General features: G+C 38.7%; 1 protein-coding gene across 2 annotated transcripts in view; it reads left to right on the top strand.

Moving 5' to 3' along the window:
• LOC138316197 (uncharacterized) overlaps positions 1-20,365 on the top strand; it is a 64,763-nt gene that overhangs the window by 37,288 nt on the left and 7,110 nt on the right. For both annotated transcript variants that reach the window (XM_069257773.1, XM_069257774.1), the window contains 3 exons: positions 6,097-6,287; positions 9,571-9,665; positions 13,422-13,522. In XM_069257773.1, coding sequence (XP_069113874.1) covers positions 6,097-6,287; positions 9,571-9,665; positions 13,422-13,522 — 387 coding nt within the window. The remainder of the gene's footprint in view (positions 1-6,096; positions 6,288-9,570; positions 9,666-13,421; positions 13,523-20,365) is intronic.

Below are 20,365 nucleotides of genomic sequence, written 5' to 3' on the forward strand. Positions count from 1 at the left end.
GTTATCTAGTACCGTTATATTCTAACCCTGTATAAGTTAAGGAGGTTTACAGTAACATAGGTCTGTTATCTAAGTACCGTTATATTCTAACCCTTGTATAAGTTAGGAGGTTTACAGTAACATGGGTCTGTTATCTAGTACCGTTATATTCTAACCCTGTATAAGTTAAGAGGTTTACAGTAACATAGGTCTGTTATCTAGTACCGTTATATTCTGGATACGGGTGGCCTTACCTGTAAAATTGATACTGTATTAATATCATAGATATACGGGAGGCCTTCGTTATGTTAAAGTTTGTATCTATAATTTATCCGATATACTTGAGGCCTTACCTGAAAAGTTTGTTCTATATATTATCAATCCTAGATACAGGGAGGCCTTACCTGGTATAAGTTGTACTGTATTTTATCCTAGATACTGGAGGTCGCTTACCTTTTAAAGATTGTACTAAATTAAGTATCCTTAGATACGGGGATGCCTTAAGCTATAAAATTGTACAATATTTTATCCTAGGATACGGGAGGCCATAGCCTGTCAAAGTTGTATTGTGCATAATTTATCTAGAGATAGTGAGGCCTACCCAGTCAAAATGGAACTTTATTTTATCCTAGATACGGGATGCCTTATCTGTAAAGTTTTGTACAATATTTTTATCCTGGATACGTGGAGGGCCTTAGCTGTAAAAGTTGCTACTATATTTATAACCTAGTTACGGCGGTGGCCCTTAGCTGTAAAGTTGTAGTGGTATTTTATACTGATACGCGATCGGCCTTAGCTGTAAAGTTGTATTTATTTTATCCTTAGTGTACTTGAGGCCTTACATGATAAGTTGTACTATATTCCATGCCTAGATACGGGTAGGGCTTATGTCTGAAAAGTTGCACTATATTTTTATCCCTAGATGGCGGGAGGCCTTAGCTGTAAAGTTGTACTATATATTTTATCCTAGATACGGGGAGGCCTTAGCTAAAAAGTTCGACTTAATATAGTCCTTGATACTTGTTCACGTGAGAGCCTCAGCTGTAAAAGTATGTACGTATTTTAATGCCTAGGAAGACTTGGAAGGCCTTAGGTGTAAAAGTTGTTTCTATATTATAGATCCTAGATAACGGGAGGCTCTTACCTTGTAAAGTTGTACTTATTTTATCCTGGATACGGTAGGCCTTCGATGTAAAAGTGTACTATATTTTATCCTAGATCTTGAGGCCTTACCTGTGTAATGTTGTACTATATTTTTATCCTTGATACGGGAGGCCTTACCTGGAATGTTTGTACTGTTATTTTACTACTTGATACGGGAGGCCTCTAGTCTGTAAAGTTGTTACTTTATTTTTATCCTAGATACGGGAGGCCTTACCTAGATTAAGCTGTGTAACTATAATTCTATCCTAGAGTACAGGAGGGCCTTACCTGTAAAGCTAGGACTATATTTTATTCCTAAGATTACTTGAGGCCTTACCTGTAAAGGTGTACTAAATTTTTGAATCCTAGATACGTGACTGACCATACCCTGTAAATATTGAACTATATCTTATCCTAGATATCACGAGAGGCCTTACCTGTAAAGTTTTACTATATTATATCCTGGTTTGACGGGAGGGCCTTAGATGTTTATGTTTGTACTGTATATTATATCCTAGATACTTGAGGCCTTACCTGTAAAGTTGTGTACTCTATTTTATCCAATGATACGGGATGCCTTAACCTGTTAATAGTTGTACTGTAATTTATCCAAGGATATGGGAGACCTTGAGCTGTTAAATTGGGCACTCTATTTTATACTAGATACGGTAGGAGGCCTTAGCTGTATAAGTGTGTTACTCTAGTTTAATCTAGATACGCGGGAGACCTTACCTATTAAAAGTATGTAATAAAATCTTTAAATCCTAGATACGGGACGGCCTTAGGCTGTAAAGTTGTACTAATATATTTAGTCCATAGATACCTGGAGGCCCTAACCTGTAAGTTTGTACTGTATTTTATCTAGATACGAGAAGGCCTTAGATGATACGGGAGTTCCATTAGCAGTAAAGTTGTACTATATTTAATATCCCCAGAGACGGGAGGTCCTTAGCTGTAAAAGTTGTTAGCTGTTATTTTATAGATACGGGAGGCTGTAAAGTTGTATTATGTATTTACCTGTAAAGTTGTACTGTAAAGTTTGTATTTTAAATTAGATACGGGAGGCCCTAATAACCTAGATACGGGGATTGTAATATCATTTTAGTACTATATTATATCCTAGATACGGGAGGCCAAATCCTAGATACGGGAGGCCTTAGCTGTAAAGTTGTACTATATTTTATCCTAGATACGGGAGGCCTTAGCTGTAAAGTTGTACTATATTTTATCCTAGATACGGGAGGCCTTAGCTGTAAAGTTGTACTATATTTTATCCTAGATACGGGAGGCCTTAGCTGTAAAGTTGTACTATATTTTATCCTAGATACGGGAGGCCTTAGCTGTAAAGTTGTACTATATTTTATCCTAGATACGGGAGGCCTTAGCTGTAAAGTTGTACTATATTTTATCCTAGATACGGGAGGCCATTAGCTGTAAAGTTGTACTGTATTTTATCCTAGATACGGGAGGCCTTACCTGTAAAGTTGTACTATATTTTATCCTAGATACGGGAGGCCTTACCTGTAAAGTTGTACTATATTTTATCCTAGATACGGGAGGCCTTACCTGTAAAGTTGTACTTATTTTATCCTAGATACGGGAGGCCTTAGCTGTAAAGTTGTACTATATTTTATCCTAGATACGGGAGGCCTTACCTGTAAAGTTGTACTTATATTTTATCCTAGATACGGGAGGCCTTAGCTGTAAAGTTGTACTATATTTTATCCTAGATACGGGAGGCCTTACCTGTAAAGTTGTACTATATTTTATCCTAGATACGGGAGGCCTTAGCTGTAAAGTTGTACTATATTTTATCCTAGATACGGGAGGCCTTAGCTGTAAAGTTGTACTATATTTTATCCTAGATACGGGAGGCCTTAGCTGTAAAGTTGTACTATATTATATCCTAGATACGGGAGGCCTTAGCTGTAAAGTTGTACTATATTATATCCTAGATACGGGAGGCCTTAGCTGTAAAGTTGTACTATATTATATCCTAGATACGGGAGGCCTTAGCTGTAAAGTTGTACTATATTTTATCCTAGATACGGGAGGCCTTAGCTGTAAAGTTGTACTATATTTTATCCTAGATACTTGAGGCCTTACCTGTAAAGTTGTACTATATTTTATCCTAGATACGGGAGGCCTTAGCTCTAAAGTTGTACTATATTTTATCCTAGATACGGGAGGCCTTAGCTGTAAAGTTGTACTATATTTTATCCTAGATACTTGAGGCCTTACCTGTAAAGTTGTAATATATTTTATCCTAGATACGGGAGGCCTTACCTGTAAAGTTGTACTATATTTTATCCTAGATACGGGGAGCCTTAGCTGTAAAAGTTGTACTATATTTTATCCTAGATACGGGAGGCCTTAGCTCTAAAGTTGTACTATATTTTATCCTAATACGGGAGGCCTTACCTGTAAAGTTGTACTATATTTTATCCTAGATACGGGAGGCCTTAGCTGTAAAGTTGTACTATATTTTATCCTAGATACGGGAGGCCTTAGCTGTAAAGTTGTACTATATTTTATCCTAGATACGGGAGGCCTTAGCTGTAAAGTTGTACTATATTTTATCCTAGATACGGGAGGCCTTAGCTGTAAAGTTGTACTATATTTTATCCTAGATACGGGAGGCCCTTACCTGTAAAGTTGTACTTATTTTATCCTAGATACGGGAGGCCTTAGCTGTAAAGTTGTACTATATTTTATCCTAGATACGGGAGGCCTTACCTGTAAAGTTGTACTATATTTTATCCTAGATACGGGAGGCCTTAGCTGTAAAGTTGTACTATATTTTATCCTAGATACGGGAGGCCTTAGCTGTAAAGTTGTACTATATTTTATCCTAGATACGGGAGGCCTTAGCTGTAAAGTTTGTACTATATTTTTATCCTAGATACGGGAGGCCTTACCTGTAAAGTTGTACTATATTTTATCCTAGATACGGGAGGCCTTAGCTGTAAAGTTGTACTATATTTTATCCTAGATACGGGAGGCCTTACCTGTAAAGTTGTACTATATTTTATCCTAGATACGGGAGGCCTTAGCTGTAAAGTTGTACTATATTATATCCTAGATACGGGAGGCCTTAGCTGTAAAGTTGTACTATATTTTATCCTAGATACGGGAGGCCTTAGCTGTAAAGTTGTACTATATTATATCCTAGATACGGGAGGCCTTAGCTGTAAAGTTGTACTATATTTTATCCTGGATACGGGAGGCCTTAGCTGTAAAGTTGCACTGTATTTTATCCTAGATACGGGAGGTCTTACCTGTAAAGTTGTACTATATTTTATCCTAGATACGGGAGGCCTTAGCTGTAAAGTTGCACTGTATTTTATCCTAGATACGGGAGGTCTTACCTGTAAAGTTGTACTATATTTTATCCTAGATACGGGAGGCCTTAGCTGTAAAGTTGTGTACTGTATTTTATCCTAGATACGGGAGGCCTTAGCTGTAAAGTTGCACTTATTTTATCCTAGATACGGGAGGCCTTAGGTGTAAAGTTGTACTTTATTTTATCCTAGATACGAGAGGCCTAAGCTGATACGGAGGCCTTAGCTGTAAAGTTGTACTGTATTTTATCCTAGATACGGGAGGCCTTAGCTGTAAAGTTGTACTATATTTTATCCTTGATACGGGAGGCCTTAGCTGTAAAGTTGTACTATATTTTATCCTAGATACGGGAGGCCTTAGCTGTAAAGTTGTACTATATTTTATCCTAGATACGGGAGGCCTTAGCTGTAAAGTTGTACTATATTTTATCCTAGATACGGGAGGCCTTAGCTGTAAAGTTGTACTATATTTTATCCTAGATACGGGAGGCCTTACCTGTAAAGTTGTACTATATTTTATCCTAGATACGGGAGGCCTTAGCTGTAAAGTTGTACTTATTTTATCCTAGATACGGGAGGCCTTAGGTGTAAAGTTGTACTATATTTTATCCTAGATGCGAGAGGCCTTAGCTGATACAGGAGGCCTTAGATCGTAGATACGAGAGGCCTTAGCTGTAAAATTGTACTATATTTTATCCTAGATACGGGAGGCCTTAGCTGTAAAGTGGAACTATATTTTATCCTAGATACGGGAGGCCTTAGCTGTAAAGTTGCACTATATTTTATCCTGGATACGGGAGGCTTTAGCTGTTAAGTTGTACTCATGTAAGGGTGCACCCGGTATTCTAGTCGCCCGTATTACAAAAACAAGTTACTACATACCGGCACAACTTGGTTATCCATTATTCAACGCCACCGATCAAGATTGTTTTCTTTCTCCTTTGCCTCTATAATTTATTGAACTGCTTCTGTATTATTGAGCTGAGAGAGCTATCTCCAGTAATCCAGGCATCATATTTAATTCATGGCGGTCGTTCATATACATCATAGCCTACTGTGATTTACCGTATGTGGACGAGTTGAGACGTCTGCCGTGGTAATCGGTCGATATACCTAATTAATATTATATATCTTTGTATTTATCATCCTAGTTTACTATTACTGTCTATAAATTAAACTATAGAAGTCTGGTAAGATAATGTATTCTTACCCTTCAGATAGTTTTAACGTCCATCTTACCCTTCAGATGGTTTTAACACCCATAAACACCCGAACCACTTACAAATAAAGAAGATCGATTTCATAACAAAATCTTTATACAGATCCCGATTCGGTTAAACGAAATACCGCCATTTTTCTGAAGTGCTATAAAATGGCGGTTTTGGTATTATGCCATTTATTTAGCCCTTGTAAATAAATATATTAGTACATATACAGTTTCAAAAATAAAGACTTTTTTCTGCGATATGAATTTCTAGTATATCTAGCGTGCTTCATCAAGTTTACCGTTGTCCAGTTGGTATTTATATTCCTATAATTGCAAGCTGAATGCAGTTCAATGATTTATGAAATGTTTGTTACATTTTTATACTTATTTGATATCTTTAATGAAACAATCCTTTTTTGTCCACAGGTTTTTCACCTTCTGCTGGTATGCTTTACCTATAGAGCTGTCGATGGCCTGATGGGTCTTAGACCACCTTCCGCCACCTACAAACCACATCCGGTCGGTCCTGTAACCGGAAGCAAGCCTTTAATACACGATCGTAGAGTGACTGATGGATATGAAAGCAACGATGACATCAAACTATTCATTCTTCAAAGGTATAGTTGCAATGTTTGTTTGTTTGATTAATTAACGTCATATTAACAGCTATGTATGCGGTTTGTTGCGTGTATGTTGTGCGAGGTGCGTGTTTCGGGAGACTGGTATATTCATATTGTGTCTTCTTGTACAATGGAACTGTTGCCCTTTTTATAGTGCTATATCACTGAAGCATGCCGCCGAAGACACCAAGCAACACACCCCACCCGGTCACATTATACTGACAACGGGCGAACCAATCGTCCCACTCCCTGTATACTGAGCGCTAAGCAGGAGCAAAAATTACCACTTTTATAGACTTTGGTCAGTCTCGGCCAGAGGACAGAACCCAGAGTCTTCCTCACAGGTGCGAACGCTCATCTCAAGGCCAAAACTGAGGCGGTACCAAATGAGGCATTAGGAAAGATAAAGTCAGTTAGGAAGAATAGAAAAGATGAGATCCTAAATTTAGTCGCCTTTTACGATCATGCAACAGGGGCAGCAGGTAGAATTCTAGCGCCCTACCTGCAGGCTGTGATTTGAAGATGCCATTTTGATTTTTTCTGTCGACAAATGATAACAAGGAAAAAACTAGCGGATTAAAACTAAAACGGAATGACATGTCTTGTGGTACAGTGGTACCAGGTGGCGACAACCAATGTTATATATCACCTGGTTGACAGAGTAGACTTTTCTTTGTTACTTTGTATTCCTTCACCTGGGCTGACTGGAGTTACGTTTGATACACTCTCAATAGTTCCTAAATATTTGATGTTGGAACAATTATCATAAACGGCATATCAAATCATAAATGAACAGATGCCAATGTAATACAAATAAATTAAAGTATTCCCCTTGTGCAACAGTTCGAAGTTTCAATGAGAAACCATGAGAGCATTCTACTTCCTTAGCATTGTAGTAAAGAGTAATCAAACTGGATGCCCATGGTAAGTTATATGACGACCACTTACTCTGCTATAACCTGCGTTTAAATAAGCCAGCAAGCAATGCACGTGCTAAAATAACTTTTTTTTACTTTCCCCGAAATTCACTCTACGTGTCATCGTAAACCAGCCGACGTGCGCGCGAGTTCCTATTATTAACCTTACGGAGGTAATTTCCATCTCTAAGAGAGCATACTTGTCTAATACAATTACGGTTGGACATACGAAATACGTTGCCGTGGAAATGCATTAATGTAGAAAACAATTGGAATCTGTCGGGTTCGTCTGGGCTGATATCTCGTAAGACATTTGGTCAACCCAACCAAACTTATACAGCTTTCTTACATTAACGCCATATTACTATTACGGTGTAGACTGGATCAGAGGTCATTGGTATACTGGCCAATCGTTGGCTGGTTAATGAATAACGTACCTCGACTGGAATAGCTTTAGACTTTTATGGTAATTGGAATTCCAAATCTTTCTGTTTGAGAGCATCAGTAGTCCGCTGTAATAGCTGTGGGCTCTGTAATCCACATTGTGTTTGTTTTTATGTCTCAAGAGAAAAATACCTACAAAGTTACTAATACACGAGGTAATCTTGATCTCCGTGATAGTCAGCGGCCCTCTCAGATAAAATTTAACGATTAAATGTAGTCGAAGTTTTAAAGGGACAATTCAGTCTAAGAGAACATTAAAATTTGTATATATATCAGATAAAACAAGTTCTAATGGAAATTACATAAGTCAGTTTTACTGTGATATGCCTGAAACGCCTATGGTAGTGACACGTGTGTGAAATATTCAAACTTGCTCGCTGTCCGCCATTACACACTGTGGTCGAACTTCTTGTATGCCGAACCCTGTCCCTTGCTCGTAAAGTAATGCAACTTTTGGCTAGAACTGCTCAAATCGCTCTGACAGTAGTGTGTTTACCTTATTAGGTGAATTGTCTTGCCTAAAAATCATTTTATCACCTTCTCAGTGCTTATGTAGTTCATTTGCTTAACGTGCGTGACTTTGGCTCGGGTATGGGTACAGAGTTAATATTGTACCTGCTTAATCGTATTGATCAACGATTTGATATTTCAACGATATTAATTAAAATACTTAACAATGTTGTGGAATTTGTCAATGTTTTACGTTATATGTTTCATAAGAAATGTAGAACAATACATTTATGCTATAGTTTGCTTATTGGTTATGTAAAAGAATTTGCCTGAGTGAATTGTCTCTTTAAGACATTACACTTGTTCGTTCAACAATTGAAACCCTTTTGTTTATCGAGATGCTAATTCTAATTCACCAACATGAGGAAGTTTATTGTCTGAATCAAAATCATAGAAGTATCGTCTCCTATTATAAAATCATGCATTGACATTAACCTATAACATGAATCAATAAATGCCAATCGTATAAGTAATGTTAAATCCCTTGGTTTGTGTGGACGTATTGTTACTTTGTTACAATCATAACACTAGCTTATGTCTAGACTTACATCGGTAGAAACATTAAAAGTACAACAAAGGTTCAACGATTTCAAAAAAAAAAAAAAATTTTCCCCGACTACATACAATATTTCTCTATCCGTCATCGCTGAACCGGAAATTACTTCTACCACCTATGGAAGCAGTAGATTCTTATGGAATCAGATCCCATAATTCAAAGGAAACGTCCAGCTGGGTTGGACTGCGGATTGCGCCAGGGCACAGTTAAAAGGTCTGCGGCTGAGGTCAATATGCCTGTAAGCGATAGAACCAGAAAAAAGTCACCATTAGCCCCGATGTCTGTGGCGGGGTTGCCAAAGGAATTCGCAAGTCCCGAGAAGTTCATTTCCGGGCCACAAAATGGAAACGATGAATTTTACATGAAAGATTAATTGCCTTTTTGGACACAGATACTGAAAAGTACATGGCCAACATTGATCTACTGCTTTTAGCATCATACGAATACTATTTTGTTTGTTGCTGTATGCATGTTCCATGCGAGATTCTCTTTCCAAATGATATATGATTTTGACGTCTGACCAAAAAAAAGAAGCTTTATTTATCTTACATCGATTGCGAAACTAGTTAGATAACAAATCGCTTTTGATGGCTCAGATGTAAGTGAGCGATGGGTCGAAGAATAGGTGGAAACCGGAGTACCACGTGATCGGGCAGGTGACACATTATGTTTTCACGTCGGTGCCAGGGATCGAACAGCGGCCGGCTAAATGAAAGGCGAGTGGCTTAACCATTACGCTTCCCGAGTATATGAAATAACAATAAAATAATAAAAAAAAGTTAATAAAAATAAAAATAAAAAAATAAAAAAACACAACAACAACAGTTAATGCGCTTGTTTTTTTGTGTGTAAGGTCAAGACCCCACTCACCCGTTCGACAGGAAATCATCGACAAGGTTGAAGCGCTGCAGCATCAGACATCAACAGAGGTCCCACCAAAGGTTAAAGGTCAGTTTTAATGGGTTAATAAGAGTTACATACATTTGATTTTCTGTGGGAATATATATGTTTTAGTTGACTGTTCCATGTCCGGTTATTATCTTTAGGATTGATCTATTGTGTGTTTAAGATTGGTGTATTGTATCTTTAGGACTGGTGTATTGTATCTTTAGGACTGGTGTATTGTGTGTTTAGGACTGATCTATTGTGTGTTTAGGACTGGTGTATTGTGTGTTTAGGACTGGTCTATTGTATCTTTAGGACTGGTCTATTGTGTGTTTAAGACTGGTGCATTGTGTGTTTAGGACTGGTGCATTGTGTGTTTAGGACTGGTGTATTGTGTGTTTAGGACTGGTGTATTGTGTGTTTAGGACTGGTGTGTTGTGTCTTTAAGATTGGTCTATTGTGTGTTTAGGACTGGTGTATTGTGTGTTTAGGACTGTTCTATTGTGTGTTTAAGACTTGTCTATTGTGTGTTTAGGACTGGTGTATTGTGTGTTTGTGACTGGTGTATTGTGTATTTATGACTGGTGTATTGTGTGTTCAGGACTGGTGTATTGTGTGTTTAGGACTGGTGTGTTGTGTCTTTAAGATTGGTCTATTGTGTGTTTAGGACTGGTGTATTGTGTGTTAAGGACTGTTCTATTGTGTGTTTAAGACTTGTCTATTGTGTGTTTAGGACTGGTGTATTGTGTGTTTATGACTGGTGTATTGTGTATTCATGACTTGTGTATTGTGTATTTAGGACTGTTGTATTGTGTGTTTAGGACTGGTGTATTGTGTGTTAAGGACTGGTGTATTGTGTGTTTAGGACTGGTGTGTTGTGTCTTTAAGATTGGTCTATTGTGTGTTAGGGACTGGTGTATTGTGTGTTAAGGACTGGTGTATTGTGTGTTTAGGACTGGTGTATTGTGTGTTTAGGACTGGTGTATTGTGTCTTTAGGACTGGTCTGTTGTGTGTTTAGGACTGGTGTATTGTGTGTAAAGGACTGGTGTATTGTGTGTTTAGGACTGGTCTATTGTGTGTTTAAGACTGGTGCATTGTGTGTTTAGGACTGGTGTATTGTGTGTTTAGGACTGGTGTATTGTGTGTTTAGGACTGGTGTGTTGTGTCTTTAAGATTGGTCTATTGTGTGTTAGGGACTGGTCTATTGTGTGTTTAAGACTGGTGCATTGTGTGTTTAGGACTGGTGTATTGTGTGGTTAGGACTGGTGTGTTGTGTGTTTAGGACTGGTCTATTGTGTGTTTAGGACTGGTCTATTGTGTCTTTAAGATTGGTCTATTGTGTGTTAGGGACTGGTCTATTGTGTGTTTAAGACTGGTGCATTGTGTGTTTAGGACTGGTGTATTGTGTGGTTAGGACTGGTGTGTTGTGTGTTAAGGACTGGTGTATTGTGTGTTTAGGACTAGTCTATTGTGTGTTTAGGACTGGTCTATTGTGTGTTTAAGACTGGTGCATTGTGTGTTTAGGACTGGTGTATTGTGTGTTTAGGACTGGTGTATTGTGTGTTTAGGACTGGTGTATTGTGTGTTTAGGACTGGTGTATTGTGTGTTTAGGACTGGTGTATTGTGTGTTAAGGACTGGTGTATTGTGTGTTTAGGACTAGTCTATTGTGTGTTAGGGACTGGTCTATTGTGTGTTTAAGACTGGTGCATTGTGTGTTTAGGACTGGTGTATTGTGTGGTTAGGACTGGTGTGTTGTGTGTTAAGGACTGGTGTATTGTGTGTTTAGGACTGGTGTATTGTGTGTTTATGACTGGTGTATTGTGTGTTTATGACTGGTCTATTGTGTGTTTAAGACTGGTGTATTGTGTGTTTAGGACTGGTGTATTGTGTGTTTATGACTGGTCTATTGTGTGTTTATGACTGGTGTATTGTGTGTTTAGGACTGGTGTATTGTGTGTTTATGACTGGTCTATTGTGTGTTTATGACTGGTGCATTGTGTGTTTAGGACTGGTGTATTGTGTGTTTAGGACTGGTGTATTGTGTGTTTATGACTGGTCTATTGTGTGTTTAAGATGGTGTGTTGTGTTTATGATTGGTCTATTGTGTGTTTAGGGACTGGTGTATTGTGTGTTTAGACTGGTGATTTGTGTTTATGACTGTGTTTATGTGTGTTATGACTGGTCTATTGTGTGTTTATGACTGGTCTATTGTGTGTTTAGGACTGGTGTATTGTGTGTTTAGGACTGGTGTATTGTGTGTTTAGGACTCGTCTATTGTGTGTTTAGGACTGTTGTATTGTGTGTTTAGGACTGGTGTATTGTGTGTTTAGGACTGGTGTATTGTGTGTTTAGGACTGGTGTATTGTGTGTTTAGGACTGGTGTTTAGGATTGTGTGTTTAGGACTGGTGTATTGTGTGTTTAGGACTGGTGTATTGTGTTGTTAGAACTGGTGTATTGTGTGTTTAGGACTGGTGTATTGTGTGTTTAGGACTGGTGTATTGTGTGTTTAGGACTGGTGTATTGTGTGTTTAGGATTGGTCTACTGTGTATTTATGACTGGTGTATTGTGTCTTTAGGACTGGTCTATTGTATCTTTAGGACTGGTCCATTGTGTCTTTAGGATTGGTCTATTGTGTATTTATGACTGGTGTATTGTGTGTTTAGGACTGTTCTATTGTGTGTTTAGGACTGGTGTATTGTGTATTTATGACTGGTGTATTGTGTGTTTAGGACTGGTGTATTGTGTGTTTATGACTGGTGTATTGTGTCTTTAGGACTGGTCTATTGTATCTTTAGGACTGGTCCATTGTGTCTTTAGGATTGGTCTATTGTGTATTTATGACTGGTGTTTTGTGTCTTTAGGATTGGTCTATTGTGTATTTAGGACTGGTGTATTGTGTGTTTAGGACTGGTGTATTGTGTGTTTAGGACTGGTGTATTGTGTCTTTAGGACTGGTCTATTGTATCTTTAGGACTGGTCTATTGTGTATTTATGACTGGTGTATTGTGTGTTTAGGACTGGTCTATTGCATCTTTAGGACTGGTCCATTGTGTCTTTAAGATTGGTCTATTGTGTATTTAGGACTGGTGTATTGTGTTTTTAGGACTGGTGTATTGTGTGTTTAGGACTTGTCTATTGTGTGTTTAGGACTGGTGTATTGTGTGTTTAGGACTGGTGTATTGTGTGTTTAGGACTTGTTTATTGTGTGTTTAGGACTTGTCTATTGTGTGTTTAGGACTGTTGTATTGTGTGTTTAGGACTGGTGTATTGTGTATTTATGACTGGTGTATTGTGTGTTTAGGACTGGTCTATTGTATTTTTAGGACTGGTCCATTGTGTCTTTAGGATTGGTCTATTGTGTATTTAGGACTGGTGTATTGTGTGTTTAGGACTGGTGTATTGTGTGTTTAGGACTGGTGTATTGTGTGTTTAGGACTGGTGTATTGTGTCTTTAGGACTAGTCTATTGTATCTTTAGGACTGGTCTATTGTGTGTTTAGGACTGGTCTATTGTGTCTAAATTTAGGATTGGTCTATTGTGTACACTAAGTTCAGCATTATAGTGCTAAATGAATACGATAATCAGTGGTTAAAGTGATACATTGCCTTACCTCCATGGTGTTCGATGTACAAGCGGTTGATATGTTCTGTTTTAGGTGCCTGAGGTATAATTTTGATCTGTCTTAGCTCGTTATAAATATTCCTTTTCAACATGAATTTGTTTTTTCAATGTAGGACACATTATGTTCATTTTGAAATATTTGGCAGAATAAGTCTGGTCTAGAACTAATAGAAATTCATGTTATATTTTACAGGAGTTACCGGAACGTGTAGACCGTCTGCCGTATTAAAATGCACCATTCGTTTCCTGAAGGATTATCTAAGGAACAACACCACCATATGCCAGGATATCGAGGTACATTACACACTTTTGTCCCCCCCCCCCCCCCCCCCCCCCCCCCCCCCCCCCGATTTTACCGCCCTTTACATAATATGCGCCTTTTGACTGTTAGAAAGGAGGGAGGAGTGTTGCGGGATTTCACTGAATCACGTCTTTCCGGAGAATGTTGAATGTTCGTGTTTTGTCTCCTTGTCATGACGGAACTCTTGCCAACGTTAAATATTATCATTATCATCTTAATAATGCATACCGCCAAAGAACATTCCATCCCTTCACCTTGTAATGACTTACGGAGTAGAAGCTTCTGTTACATAAACCTTGCTTTGCTTTTGCTTTGGTCATGCGTGAAAGCGTAGTAGAGAGACTTCCTAATAGGGACACCATTAGCACGAATAAGTCAATTCCAAAATCAAGGCAATGTCAAGGAAGACGTAAGGAAAAAACCAAAGACATATATATATAAAAATATGTATCAGATCTTAGTCACCTTTTACGATCATGCAATGAGGCAGCGGACTCAATTCTAACGTCTGCAATACAACAGCAAAAAAGCTACGTTAAAAACTGTCTTTTTCTCTTCCAACTCTTAGTATTTTTCATCGAACAGATTTTTTTTATCTGTGTACTGTTCCATAAACCTTTAAAGTGAATAGTCGGGCAAAGAAAACCAGTCTAAGTGCTTCATTAGCCTTCCAAAAGTTCTCACATATTAATACGAAGGTCAAGTTCGGCTTAGTTTCCAAGTTCTGACCATTGAAATAAAGAAAAGTTGAAAGCATTGAAAGCGAGGCTGCGTGGAAATGTAACCACGGACATAGTCAGCCGGGAGGACGTTTTAGGATTCCTATACTTTAAATTAATTTCTGCGTACGCAGACAGATTTTGACGAGAGATTTTATTTTTCTATTTCATAAGAAATAATACTGGATACATTCACACCATTTTTACCTACTTTAGCCATCCTTGCCCGACTGTTCACTTTAAAGGAAAAAATAAAAGAATCACCAAAAAAGATAAGCAAACATCAATATATGTGTATTGTAATTAATTTAGTTTTGATTGATACCAAGTTAAAAGAAAACCATGATGGTACGCTTTTCCTCTCCCCTTTTCCTCGTAAAGCCAGATTTTCCAGAACGATTTGGTATTACGATATATTTCTCCACCACTTTTCTCCGCTCCCACTGTTTTTAGATCGATTTTCAAATAAATGTGTTTTACGTTGACGCTAAGTCATACAAATGTGCAGCGCAAGTTTACAAATGCTGACTATACAATCAGCGTTCCGTGTGCATCTTTTATACTTCTCTACAGAATAATACAATTTCTGTTCAGCTGTTTTCGTTTGATTTGATTTAACTATCGATTTGGTAAATTTCTATTGGAATTATAAACCTGAAATGAATCAATAACCACATGAAGAAAATCGATTTGTAATCATTGAATATTGTCACCAGCCTAAAATTCCCACCTTAAATATATTGGAAAGAGAGCATTTCACTGACTTTCCACCCCTTTAAGAAAGAAACGTTCTTTCGTTAAGGATTTGATACTGTATAATATACGTTGGGAATTTGTTCGTATTTTATTTTTTATTTACACCACAAAAATACTTCATGGTAAAGAGTATTCCCAGAGACAAAAACATCATCAGCCCCAACCTGTTAATGATTTTATGCCAATCTCAAAATCCTGATCCCAAGTCGAACGGCTATTGATAAATATAAGACATGTTCACCACTGTACTATTATCTTTAACTACGGCTTACGGTAACTAAAAGTAAACGGTGATGAAGTGATATCATTCATATTTCATAGTCGCTAGTGTTTTTGTTTGTACCTGCCTAACTTGGGAGCTGGTTTTTCTCTTTTTTTCATTTAAGTGTAGCGTTTGTCCCTGTCGTAGAGATTTTGTCGACATTCATCGAGGCTATAGTAGTACTGTTGTTGCTGAGATTGGCATGTATAGTACTACTTGGTATTGTCGGTAGTATGGTCGGAAAGCTGGTCCCTAGAACTATCACCATCAATGCAAGGTTCTCTAATGGTTAATCAGCCGTCCCACTCACTTAATGCTGCGTCCCACTCCCTTAATGATGAGCGCTAAGAAACGACAACTTTTATAGATTACGCGTCCGTCTCGGCCTGGGGACAGAATCCAGAGCCTCCCTCAGAGGAGCGCTCAACTTAAAACAAAGAGTGATTCGGTGTCAGGGATTACGTAAGGAAAAGGTTAGGAAGAGAGTAAATATCCTAAAGTTAGTCGCCTTTTACGACCAGTAAAAGTGCTACCTCGATTGGTGTGGCCGTTTGTGGTCTTTGAAGAAAAGTGCTACTCGATCGGTGTGGCCGTTTGTGGTCTATGAATGAGAGTGCTACCTCGATTGGTGTGGCGGTTGGTGTCTACGAAGGAAAGTGCTACCTCGATTGGTATGGCGGTTGGTGTCAATGAAGGAGAGTGCTACTTCGATTGGTATGACGGTTTGTGTCTATGAAGGAGAGGGTTACTTCGATTGGTGTGACGGTTGGTGTCTATGAAGGAGAGTGCTACTTCGATTGGTGTGACGGTTGGTGTCTGTGAAGAAAAGTGTACCACGATTGGTGTGGCGGTTGGTGTCTATGAAGGAGAGTGCTACTTCGATTGGTATGACGGTTTGTGTCTATGAAGGAGAGTGTTACCTCGATTGGTGTGACGGTTGGAGTCTGTGAAGGAAAGTGTACCACGATTGGTGTGGCCGTTTGTGGTCTATGAATAAGAGTGCTACCTCGATTGGTGTGGCGGTTGGTGTCTATGAAGGAGAGTGCTACTTCGATTGGCATGACGGTTTGTGTCTATGAAGGAAAGTGTACCACGATTGGTGTGAAGGTTGGTATCTATGAAGGAGAGTGCTACTTCGATTGGTGTGGCGGTTGGTGTCTATGAAGGAGAGTGCTACTTCGATTGGTATGACGGTTTGTGTCTATGAAGGATAGGGTTACTTCGATTGGTGTGGCGGTTGATGTCTATGAAGGAGAGGGTTACTTCGATTGAAGTGGCGGTTGGTGTGTATGAAGGAGAGTGCTACTTCGATTGGTGTGACGGTTGTTGTCTGTGAAGGAGAGGGTTACCTCGATTGGTGTGGCGGTTGGTGTCTATGAAGGAGAGGGTTACTTCGATTGGTGTGACGGTTGGTTTCTATGAAGGAGATGGTTACCTCGATTGGTGAGGCGGTTGGTGTTTATGAAGGAGATGGTTACCTCGATTGGTGTTGCCGTTTGTGGTCTATGAGGGAAAGTGCTACCTCGATTGGTGTGGCGGTTGGTGTCTATGAAGGAAAGTGCTACCTCGATTGGTGTGACGGTTGGTGTCTATGAAGGAAAGGGTTACTTCGATTGGTGTGGCGGTTAGTGACTATGAAGGAAAGTGTACCACGATTGGTGTGACGGTTGGAGTCTATGAAGGAGAGTGCTACTTCGATTGGTGTGACGGTTGTTGTCTGTGAAAGAGAGGGTTACCTCGATTGGTGTGGCGGTTGGTGTCTATGAAGGAGAGGGTTACTTCGATTGGTGTGGCGGTTGGTTTCTATGAAGGAGATGGTTACCTCGATTGGTGAGGCGGTTGGTGTTTATGAAGGAGATGGTTACCTCGATTGGTGTTGCCGTTTGTGGTCTATGAGGGAAAGTGTTACCTCGATTGGTGTGGCGGTTGGTGTCAATGAAGGAGAAGTTTACTTCGATTGGTGTGGCGGTTGGTGTCTATGAAGGAGAGGGTTACTTCGATTTGTGAGGCGGTTGGTGTCTATGAAGGAGAGGGTTACCTCGATTGGTTTGGCGGTTGGTGTCTATGAAGGAGAGTGCTACTTCAATTGGTGTGACGGTTGTTGTCTGTGAAGGAGAGGGTTACCTCGATTGGTGTGACGGTTGGTGTCTGTGAAGGAGAGGGTTACCTCGATTGGTGTGACGGTTGGTGTCTGTGAAGGAGAGTGCTACTTCGATTGGTGTGACGGTTGTTGTCTGTGAAGGAGATGGTTACCTCGATTGGTGTGACGGTTGGTGTCTTTGAAGGAAAGTGCTATCTCGATCGGTGTGGCCGTTTGTGGTCTATGAATAAAAGTGTTACTTCGATTGGTGTGGCGGTTGGTGTCTTTGAAGGAAAGTGCTACCTCGATTGGTGTGGTGGTTGGTGTCTATGATGGAAAGTGCTACCTCGATTAGTGTGGCGGTTGGTGTCTTTGAAGGAAAGTGCTACCTCGATGGGTTAGGCTGTTGGTGTCTATGAAGGAGATGGTTACCTTTATTGGTGTGGCGGTTGGTGTCTATGAAGCTGATTTTACCTCTAGTTGCATGTTTGTTGATGAAGCAGACAGAACATTCCATGTGGAGTATCTATTCACATTGTTTTTCATCGTTCAATTGATCCTCTTTTGCAGTGGATTTTACATTTCACTCGCGTTTGAAAAATTTTGAATTAGGTTTATAATTTAAATTTCAAATCAATGTTGTTTGCCTATGTAAGTGAAAATGTTTAGGGGTGACATGGTAAGAAAATGGCTTTTCAATAAAAATATCTTTGTTGATGCTTCTGGCTGTCTGTATCTAGACACGGAGTTTAAAAAGATATTACAAGCTTAGAGTGCAAGTAATTGGCGCCTTTGTAAAATATTGTCTTAAATCCCGCCCAAGGTACACACTCTGAAAGTTTTATTCGACAATCTCTGGGATTGTTCGTTACTGCCGGAGAACACCTATCAATGTTTTACTGATGACATCATGCTAGTGTCTCAGCCTGTATGCTACAGATAGTGCCGCCCATTGTCAAATTTGCCAAAGGCTAAAACAATCAATTAGCGTGTTAAATAAGTTGTCTTCTAAACGGAGAATTTTCAGGAAGTCCTTCTGAAAAAGTGATTGTCAAAGGGCAATAGGCTTTCAATAAACACTGTTTGTGCGTCAAAACCCTATTCAAAAGTGCTTGTGCTTTATAGTACATTTTTGTTAATTCGTGCTTTAACGGAAAAATGGGAAATTATGCATAAATAGAATGCAACTAGTTTTTGTATCCAATGTGAAAGCTAAAGTTCTCAGCATGCTTCTTAAATCCCTTTGGAAAAATTGAATCATTCTTGGCAACACCCACAAGAACAAAGCCATCATATAAACTGTTTACTATCGATTGTCTTATGGAGATTTATCCTTTCGTTTTAATTTGAAATCAAATACCCCTGACACTCTTCACATATAAAAGCGGTTTTTGAGTTTATGTAAAATTCTTCTCTACTGACAATTACTACCACGGTTATGGAAGAAAGTAATGTTATAACCTGATATTTTATATCCTATAGCTGGTACATGTACTGCCATAATATACACAACAAAACCGTTAAAATTATTTAGAAAAAACCTGATTACACACACTAGAACAATTTCGTAAGATTAAAGCATAATACTATCAAATGTGTATCAATATTTCGAGTTTAGTAACAATAAAACGGTACTTGTAACGTAGTTTGGGTTTCTGGGAAAGGAAAGTTCTCGTCCCTAGGTAGGGGGTATATCAACTAAATATAAGATGAGAAATTTAGGTGTATTAAATATTTTTCATGGAAGAAAGATAGAGAGTTGTAAAATAACATTTTCATGGAATTATGGAATTAAGTTCTTTGCGAGTGTATTTATAACATCAGTCTTAAGATCTTCGATTTTCCCCCTAATCCGTTATAGCCTGTTTATCCCACTCCCGAGTATTACATTATCCTACAGGGCCCTGACCTAACCACACTGGTGACGGCAATAAGACGCTGCTGTTAGGTTGGTGAAGGCCGGATAAGGTACGATGTTTATAAGGATTCTTTGCAGATTAAGAATCCAATGTCAACAATATGCTTATTTACGTGCGATATAACACTAGCAAAGGAAGCAAGGGCTTGTCAGTCAATTTGCTTGAATTACACCAATTTATAGTTATGTTTAATGTAATATCTTTGTTATCATCAATTTGTCGTTAATATATATAATTTACAAAACATACTTATGAACTATTCAGCATTCAACTGATCAAGAGTAAGACCAGTTTAAATACTAAACAAAAAATATCTTAACATTTTAACATTTCAATTGTACTTTGATATTAGCCATTGCTATCGTTAACAAAACTTTTATCTGTCTTATAAAACAGCGAAGGGAAACTAAACATATTATCAACATAAGCCTTATACAACTATCTCCCACGTAATCTAAACATATAAGGCATTATGTGAAGGTTTTATGTCAACAGATGGCTTAAGTTGGCTTCAGGCGAAGCGGTCGAGGCGAGACGTTTCCATGTAAACATACTGGGCGTCTCCGAGTTCTACCGGAACAAAAACCTTCATCCGCGGAAAACGGAAATTAAACGTTATCGAGCTGCCGATTTGTAATGTGGATGTTTATTCAGACATGTAGCATAGCATTAGAGTGATTCTATTGGTTTTGAATTGCTCAATAACGAGCATTCGGCGCCGAGGAATTCCTAGCTCGAAAACCAATCCCTTGTTGTCCTAAATGTTGTCATATCGATAACAAGTACAGCTGCACTTCCTGTTCCTATCGGTCAAAATTCACCAGCTAAAGTGCTCGTGAACTTTTAGCTTAAAATTAATTGCCAAGTCTTTGTTTCCATAACTTAATATCAATAGTAAAATTGGCCGTGTGATACCAATCAAATATTACATCCGTTCGCCTTTGGACAACTGGCCTATCAAAGTACACAGACCGATATTTAGGGGGTTTTAATGTATTTTGTGGGAAACAGACGATATTGAAAAAAACATAAATACATAATACAGGAATATATTAGGCTGATAAGGAAGGCCGTCACATTTTTCGTGGCACACTTGGTTA

Source organism: Argopecten irradians, chromosome 2 (genome assembly GCF_041381155.1).
Source record: "Argopecten irradians isolate NY chromosome 2, Ai_NY, whole genome shotgun sequence".
In the NCBI taxonomy this organism is placed as follows: Eukaryota; Metazoa; Mollusca; class Bivalvia; order Pectinida; family Pectinidae; genus Argopecten; species Argopecten irradians.